The 8920-nt window shown below is 42.4% G+C and overlaps 2 protein-coding genes across 3 annotated transcripts in view; one reads left to right on the top strand and one right to left on the bottom strand.

The window, feature by feature from the left end:
- The first annotated feature begins 4869 nt into the window (after positions 1-4869).
- CDADC1 (cytidine and dCMP deaminase domain containing 1) overlaps positions 4870-8920 on the top strand; it is a 48795-nt gene continuing 44744 nt past the window's right edge. For both annotated transcript variants that reach the window (XM_011939471.1, XM_011939464.1), the window contains exons 1-2: positions 4870-5078; positions 5830-5927. In XM_011939471.1, the coding sequence (XP_011794861.1) occupies positions 4997-5078; positions 5830-5927 (180 nt within the window). In that variant the 5' untranslated portion in view covers positions 4870-4996. The remainder of the gene's footprint in view (positions 5079-5829; positions 5928-8920) is intronic.
- Positions 8323-8920, bottom strand: part of LOC105509926 (protein FAM204A-like) — a 1338-nt gene continuing 740 nt past the window's right edge. Inside the window, exon 2 of the mRNA XM_011939453.1 lies at positions 8323-8860. Coding sequence (XP_011794843.1) covers positions 8514-8860 — 347 coding nt within the window. The 3' untranslated portion in view covers positions 8323-8513. The remainder of the gene's footprint in view (positions 8861-8920) is intronic.

Raw genomic sequence — 8920 nt, 5'->3', positions numbered from 1 at the left:
GACTTCACTCTGCACTCTTCGACCAATCAACACTCTCCACACTTGGGCCCACTCCAAAACCCTAAAGACTCTAGCCCCAAACTCCTCAGACAGATGGATTCAAGATTCCCTCCCACCTCCTCCTTTTGTGACCCTATGGGTAAATCCTTTATCTGCTACAACCCAGTGTCTCCAGCACTGGTCATGGAGTGCCTTCTTACACACAAGAGGAAAATTGAGTGTGAGGTACATTTTCTTCCACAAGCCAGGTATTCCACAAGCACCACTAGCATCAGCAAATCCAGCTACAGATTCAGTGCCTATGATCAACTCCACAGACCATCAGCTTGCTTTGTTGAGAAGATTCTGTCCTAATAAACACACTGCTAAGACTAACATTCCCCATCCACAGGACCTAGAGTAAAAGAAAACGTAGGCTACTACAGAGAATAGGCAAATGGAAGATGAAAAAGAGAGGGACGATCATCAGTATTCAGCACCTGTGCTTTGCCAGGCACCGTACTACTTGGGATCATGTAGGCTTCACGAAAATTTGTGATAAATGTTTTACCATCATGCTTTCCTTCCTTCTTTCCCTGGCCCCTTCCTTCTTCCCTTCCTTCTTCCCTGAGTAACTCAGTCAAAAAGCCATTTGATAGCTTCCCCTCCCCTCCCCTTCGAAGAGAAGGGGCTATTACAGCAGAGGCAGAGGAAGGGGCTGGATAGCCAAAGAAGCAACTAGCATGCTAGGAAGATGAGTCACATACAGGGGAATTGAGGGTGGAAAAAAGAAAGAAAGGACGGAGGCTGCTCCTTTAGCCTGGATCCCAGAGCCAATTCACAGAAGCAGCAGCACATAACATGAGTAAAAATTAACCTTTGTTGGGGCAAGCCCCTGAGATTTCATAGTTATTTGTGTGAACAAAAAATCTTGGGGTCTCCAAATCACTAAGCTAAAGGGAAAAGTCAAGCTGGGAACTTCTTAGGCCAAACCTGCCTCCCTTCTATTCAAAGTCATCCGTCTGCTCACTGAGATAAATGTACATCTGATTGCCTCCTTTGGAAAGGGTAATCAGAAACTCAAAAGAATGCAAGCATTTGTTTCTTATCTACCTAAGACCTGGAAGCCCCCTCCTCACATTGAGATGTCCCACCTTTCTAGACCAAACCAATGCTCATCTTACCTATGTTGATTGATGTTTCACGTCTCCCTAAAATGTACAAAACCAAGCTGTGCTCTGATCACCTTGGGCACATGTCGTCAAGACCTCCTGAGGCTGTGTCACGGGCGCACATCCTTAACTTTGGCAAAATAAACTTTCTAAATTAACTGAGACCTGTCTTAGATTTTGGGGGTTCACAATTTGTTACCCACAACAAGCTGGGTCTAAGCCAACTGATACAGCAACTGGTAAATAACTTCTGTGCTTAGAGTGTGAATACAGCTTGTCTATCTCATACCAAAACCCATGCTCTTTCCACTTGATATATAGAATTGTTTATTGATTTAAGAACCATTTTATTGATTAAACTGGCCTTTGTAGAACTCAGCGGCTCTGAGCTTGTCCACTTCTCAGCACTTAGGGAAAATTTCATTTTATAATCCTTTTTAGTTCTCTTATTCCTCTGTAGCAGAACAATTATTCCACCAATACTGTGGAAAAGTTAGCCTAGTCTGAAAAATATTTCAGCTACAAATACCTAAAAATGCAGGATAAAATATGGCTGAGCTAGCAAGAAAGTAAGAGAAATAGTCCAAGTATTTAAACTGCTCTGAAATATTAAAGGACTGAAAATGGAATGAGACCAGGAGTCCAAAGAGAGGTTAATGAGCAATAATGCTAATGACTGTTTGAAGGGCAGGGCAGATCTAGACTGCTGGGGATCAAAGATACACACACAGACACACACACATGCACACACACACATATAACATATATAGGTATATATACATCTATCTAGTTATTTAGAGAGTTTAAGACTTAAAGAAAGTTGCAAAAATAATACAGAGTTTCTATATTACCCTTCACCCAGCTTCTGCAACGGTATGTCTTACATATTCATAGCACTTTGGTAAAATCAGGAAACTGATACTGGTACAATACTGTTAATACAGGTATAGATCTTATTTGTGTTTTACTAGTTTTGAATGTTCCACTTTGCATTTTCGGTGTACAGCTCTATGAATTTTATCAAATGTATAGATATGAGTAACTGTCATCACAAAGAAACTCTGTCGTGTTACCTCTTAACAGTCAGACCCTTGTCCCAACCATAACACTTGGCAATCATGGATTCGTTCTTCATCGCCTTTTTTTTTTTTTTTTTTTTTTTGCGATTTGAGAATGGTACCTAGATGGAATCATATAGTATACAACCCTTTGAGATTGGCTTTTAAAAACTCACCACAATGCCCTTGAGATTCATTCAAGTTGTATGTATCAATAGCTCATTACTTTTTATGGCTGAGTAGTGTCCCATGGCATGGATGTACTCCAGTTAGCTTTCTATTCACTCACTAAGGACTGTTTGGCTTGTTTACAGTTGTTTTTTTTTGAGATGGAGTCTCACTCTGTCGCCCAAGCTGGAGTACAGTGGCACCATCTCAGCTCACTGCAAGCTCCACCTCCTGGGTTCATGCCATTCTCCTGCCTCAGCCTCCCGAGTAGCTGGGACTACAGGTGCCTGCCACCATGCCCAGCTAATTTTTTGTATTTTTAGTGGAGATGGGGTTTCAGTATGTTAGCCAGGATGGTCTCGATCTCCTGACCTCGTGATCTGCCTGACTCAGCCTCCCAAAGTGCTGGGATTACAGGCGTGAGCCACCGCGTCTGGCCAATTTTTTGTATTTTTTAGTAGAGATGGGGGTTTCACCATGTTCCCCAGGCTGATCACGAACTCCTGACCTCATGATCCACCCGCCTCGGCCTCCCAAAGTGCTGGGATTACAGGTATGAGCCGCCACACCCGGACTGTTTTCAGTTTTTGACTATTAAAAATAAAGCCACCATGACATTCATGTACAGAATTTTGTTTGAGCATAAGTTTTGGTTTGTCTAGGATAAATACCCAGGAGTGTCATTGCTGGGTGATATGATAAGCGTCTGTGCAACTTTATAAGAAACTGTCAAACTGTTTTCTAGAGTGGTTATGCCATTTTATAGTCCTACCAGCAATGTATGAGAGATCCGGTTGCTCTGCATCCTCACCAGCATTTAGTGCTGTCAGTACTTGTTATTTTAGCCATTTTAATAGGTGTGCGGTAGAATCTCATTGCGGTTTTAATATGCATTTCCCTAATGGCTAATGACACTGAACACTGTTTTACATTTTTATTTGCCATCTGTATATCTTCTTTGGTGAAATGACTATTCAAGTCTTTGATCCATTTTCTAACTGGACTGTTTGTTTACTTACTCTGAGTTTACACAGTTCTTTATATATTCTGGATATGAGCCCTTTGTTGGATACGTGATTTGCAAATATTTTCTCCTAGTCCATGCCCTGTCTTTAAGCCTTAGTATTAATTGCCATGAAAGCACTGTCAACAAAGTCTAGACCGCAGGAAAGGTACAGAATGGAGTTCTCTGGATATAGTCAAATCACCTGAAGAGCCCAAAACAGGCGAATTAGAAAAAATTCTACACAGCCAAAGAAATAAACAGCAAGCTGAAAGATCTGAAGAAATTAGCCAGAATGTGGCTCAGAGAAACAAAATGATGGGATATTTTTAAAATAATAATTTAAAACCTCAGACGGTTTAACCGATACCTAATAGGAATTCCAGGAGCAGAGTCTAGAGTGATGTTGTCCAATAGGATAGCAGCCAATAGTCACATGTCACTACTTAAAATGTAAATTAATTAAAACTAAACGAAGCTAAAAATGCAGTTCCTTGGTTGTACTGGTCACATTTCAGATGCTCAATAGCCACATGTGGCTGGTGGCTACCATATTGGACAGTGCAGATATAGAATATTACAGGAAGTTCTACTGGACAGTGCTGATCTAGGCCATGAAACAAGTCTGAACCAATTTCAAAGAACTGGTATGATACAGATGTTTTGTGGAAATAAACTAGACATTAGAAATTAAGGCCGGGCGCGGTGGCTCAAGCCTGTAATCCCAGCACTTTGGGAGGCCGAGACGGGCGGATCACAAGGTCAGGAGATCGAGACCATCCTGGCTAACACAGTGAAACCCCGTCTCTACTAAAATACAAAAAACTAGCCGGGCGAGATGGCGGGCGCCTGTAGTCCCAGCTACTCGGGAGGCTGAGGCAGGAGAATGGCGTGAACCTGGGAGACGGAGCTTGCAGTGAGCTGAGATCCGGCCACTGCACTCCAGCCTGGGCGACAGAGCGAGACTCCGTCTCAAAAGAAAAAAAAAAAGAAAAGAAATTAAAAACAAAATAGTTCCTACTGCCTCCTCCCACCTTTTCCCCTGTTACAATTCCACCTCTTAACCTCTTCATGTTCTTGATGAGAAGCAGAACGTCCCTGCTGTATTCCACGGCACTAAGTTCCCCAGAACGCGCCAGTCTCTGATGATAGAACATCCTGGACCGCCCAGCTCCACACCCCCACCCACGAAGTTCTCTAAAACACTGACCATGACGGCCTGGGGTGGGTTTCCACTTTAACACTCTGACCAAAATTCTCAACTCGATGCAGTCAGAGTCTGCGCAACCTGGGACCTCCAGCCAAGAAATCCTCAAGTGACCTTACTTGGCAAAACCAACGACACAACCAAATACAGGTCTCAAGCGATTTACAGCTCGGTGCTTACCAACTCGGTCACCGGACGAGGGGCAGCCCTCTGGCGTCGCAGCTCCGCCTCTCTATGACGTCACACGAGGAGCCCTGAAGTGGCGGTCAAGCTTGAGGCGTCATCTGGCTGCGCCTAGAGGGCCGTTGCCTTACAGTTGCTGAGAGGAGGCGACAGGCGGGGACGCTGAGGCCAAGATCATGTCTGACTGGGAGAGGTTTCCTTGGCAGCAGAGGACGCTAGGTTTGGGATGAAAGAAGCTGGGCAGATGCAAAATCTGGAGAGCGCGAGGGCCGGGCGGTCAGTTAGCACCCAGACTGGCAGCATGACCGGTAAGTGTCCCGGACCCTGCTCCCGCCACCCTACCTTTCGCTCTGCCCTGTGCGTCTCCCGTCATTGAACTCCAGATTCCTTGTCTGCACCTCTTTGCCTCCCCTGCTGCTTCTGGATGTCTCCTGCCCGCCCTCTGCGTGTCCCCTCCTCGGTCGCCAGAACCGCTCGGCTCGGTCGCACCGGCTTTTGAAGTGTGACTTTTTACCCCTCTTATTTGTTTCTCACGGGACGTAGAGCTGGTGCTCTGAGGTCAAAGAGCCTGAATATTTCCAAACCGCGCTTTTGCCTTGATTTCCAAATTAACCGCACGTGACGCTTTCCTGTATTTCGACTGCTTTACCGTCGAAGGTCAGCGCATTTTCCGGGCTGTGTACTAATAGCTTTCCTTTTAACAACGCCCCAGCACAGTCCAAAGAAAAGCTTGCACCACGACGACGTCAGATGCGAGGACTTTTCACAGCTTGCTTTGGGTTGTCCCCCCAGCTATGTGTATTAGCTGTACCGTTTTTTTCCTGCAGGGTGAGGGCTGGAGAAAGAGGGCCCAACTTTTTAAGTGGAAAAGGAGGTAGCCACGACTAAGACTGAAGCGTCTCCTGCTAAGATACTTCTGACTCTCTTATACCCTAATCTTTTTCTGTGCCTCATGCGAAAGCAGCTGGGCTTATGTTGCAGCACCCAAGTGGCATTGAGATTGGCTCCCTTTTTCGCCATTAGTAACACGTTTTAAAGTGTTTGTCGTCTCTTCTGTAGGTCAGATACCAAGACTTTCTAAAGTCAACCTTTTCACTCTGCTCAGCCTCTGGATGGAGCTCTTCCCAGCAGTAGAAGCCCAGAGGCAAAAATCTCAGGTATAATTTGTTTCATAGTTTTTCTCCTTAGAAACGCAATGGTTTAAAATCTGAGTTTATTGCTCCAGTTTCTGTCATACCTAAAACCAAACTTAACAAGCCTTAAGATTTTAAAATTACCTTTCTTGATTAACATGACACTTTATAATTCCTAGCTGTAATAAGTCATCTTCCATTCTAAAAATACTTTCTGAGACTGCCATGTTTATCAGGTACTAATGGTATTCATATGTCAGTTTGGCTAATAAGATTATGTCTATACCACATAATTTCCCCCAATTGTATATACTGTTGGTGTTTTATCTAGGTAGTTTGCCCCTCTGCCACAGAACTATATAAATTGCTTGGAGATAGAGACCATGTCTTATTTTACCTAGCATATACCCTTTAGCATCTACCATTATATGAATGCTAATTGGTTAATGTTGGATGGAAGTAGTCTCTTTTTGGATCTTGAAAGACAGGATCAAAATAGATTAGAAATGGGCCGGGTGCAGTGGCTCACGCCTGTAATCCCAGCACTTTGTGAGGCTGAGGCGGGTGGATCACCTGAGGTCAGGACTTCAAAACCAGCATGGGCAACATAGTGAAACCCCGTCTCTACTAAAAATACAAAAATTAGCTAGGCATGGTGGTATCCACCTGTAGTCCCAGCTACTCAGGAGGCTGAGGCATGAGAATCACTTGAACAGTTCTCATGGATGAGAATCGTTGGAGGTTGCAGTGAGCTGAGATTGCACCACTGCACTCCAGCCTGAGCGACAGAGTAAGACTCCGTCTCAAAAAAAAAATCAGAAATGTATAGTAAGAATAATCACAAAAGCCAATATATTGGAATTGGAAGAATGGACATGCTACGTCTTTTCTTTCTCCTACCCTTGGGGCAACAAGGTGCTAGGTTCTCATTTTCCTCCATGCATGGAATGGCATGATGCTAGGTTCTCATCATTTCTGTTTGATAATTTTGGAAGCTTAGGGTGTTGGCATTAATTTTTATAGGGGGCCACAGCCATTGGAAAATAGTATTAGGTTAAGTTGAGCATTTAAGACATTTTTGAAAACAGAGGTAAAAGGAGAGGGGTGGGGCAGAAAATTACCCATGACTTCTCATCACTCTAACATTACTGTTAACATTTTGGTACTTCCAATCTTAAGCATGAGGTTTTTTATTTTACTCTTACAAAGTTGTAGTTATATTCTGCATGTACTCGCTGAGGTTTCCAACTTACCAATAATTCTGCTGAAAGGTTGCTTTAGATTTTCCAGAGAAAGACTATAAATCCTTAAATTCCCACAGTACTCTTAGGAGACTACCTACTCTTTTCATTTTACTGTGGATGAGGTTTTGTGGTTGGCACTGGAGACACAAAGCAGAAAAAACATGGTCTTTGTTTTCTTTTCTTTTTTTTTTTTTTAGAAGGTTCAAAGTTATATTATCTTGAGTTATAATTGTCTGTTTAATACAATTACACCATTTTTCTCTTCTAAGAACCATCTCATAATTTAAAGAATGACATGGCTGAGAAAGATACTTAGGAAGACATTTTTAGGCATTGCTGAATTTAAATCATCTTCCAAATACTACGTTCTGCCCCTTTTTTTATTGTAATAGTTTATCTGAAAGTACACAAAAATTAATAAATTGCTTTTACTATGCAATTCTGAAATATCAAGTCTGCCTCCAATAAAAAAATAGTAACTACTTTTATAACATTTAGGTCAAGTCATTTGTAAAGATAATATCAACTGAAACTTTTTGGCACTTACAGCTAATCCATTATAAACAACTGTCAATCTTAAAAACACAGTTCCAGTAAACGTGTAGTTACACTGGGTACAGATAAGAAAATACAAGGCCAGCATGGTAGCTCATGCCTGTAATCCCAGAACTTTGGGAGGCAGAGGCAGGTGAATCATGAGGCCAGGAGTTCAAGACCAGCCTGACCAACACAGCAAAACTCCATCTCTACTAGAAATCCAAAAAAAAAAAAAAAAAAAAATTAGTTGGGCGTGGTGGCGTTCGCCCGTAATCCCAGCTACTTAGGAGGCTGAGGCATGAGAATCACTTGAACCCAGGAGCAGTGGTTGCAGTGAGCCAAGATCGTGCTACTGCACTCTAGCCTGGGTGACAGAGTGAGTGAGACTCTATCTCAAAAAAAAAAAAAATTAAGTACGAGAAGCTCACTGGCCATGCTAAACCAAATGAATGAAAAGCGCCCAAAGTGATTTTATGTCAAGGGTCCATCCATACAAATAAATAAACAAAATCCTATCCTCTTCTTTCTATATTTTTTTCTTACATTTCTTATAAAGTGAATGAATAAATAAAGTGAATGAATGCTTCATTTTATTCACTTCAACAGGACAAAGTCCTTAAAGAAAGATTGAAAAGAGCTGATAATCAAAATCCCAAATTTTATGCTTATTCTTGTTTTAGTGCTATCAATTTTCTGACATATTAACGTAGGCAGGAAAACATTCTCAGTAAATTGAGCATCCGAGTCTACAAATGTCTTGAAGCACTCTGGCAAGTTACATGTATCCTATGTTGCTTTTGGTTTCCCATCTCTTCTTTGCTTCAAACCCCTATGCGAGTTTCTTCTTTTTTCGGGCAGCCTGTGAATTTTCAACCTCCTTTTTGCCTTTTACAAAGTTGTGGCAGGCAACTGCTTTGGCAATTTTTACACCAAGATCTTGAGTAGCTAGCTGGTTGCTAAGTTCCTCAGCCTTCTCAATATTCCACTCCTCCACAGCCTGGTCTATTCTCTTTTCAAGGCCTGACTTCTCAACTTTTTTCCTTTTAACAGGCAGGTCAAATCTATCATTGACTCCAGAATACTGAGTAAGCTCCTTCCAGTGGGTTTCATTTGAGGATGGTTCACTATGAGATTCTTTTTCATTCTTCAATTTATCTTTTCTGGAGCGTTTTCTTTCTTTTCTTTTTTTTTTTTTTTTGAGGTGGAGTCTCGCTCTGTCACCCAGGCTGGAGTGCA

The sequence above is a fragment of the Colobus angolensis genome, unplaced genomic scaffold (genome assembly GCF_000951035.1).
Source record: "Colobus angolensis palliatus isolate OR3802 unplaced genomic scaffold, Cang.pa_1.0 Scaffold101, whole genome shotgun sequence".
In the NCBI taxonomy this organism is placed as follows: domain Eukaryota; kingdom Metazoa; phylum Chordata; class Mammalia; order Primates; family Cercopithecidae; genus Colobus; species Colobus angolensis.
This window is presented reverse-complemented; position numbering and strand designations above follow the sequence as displayed.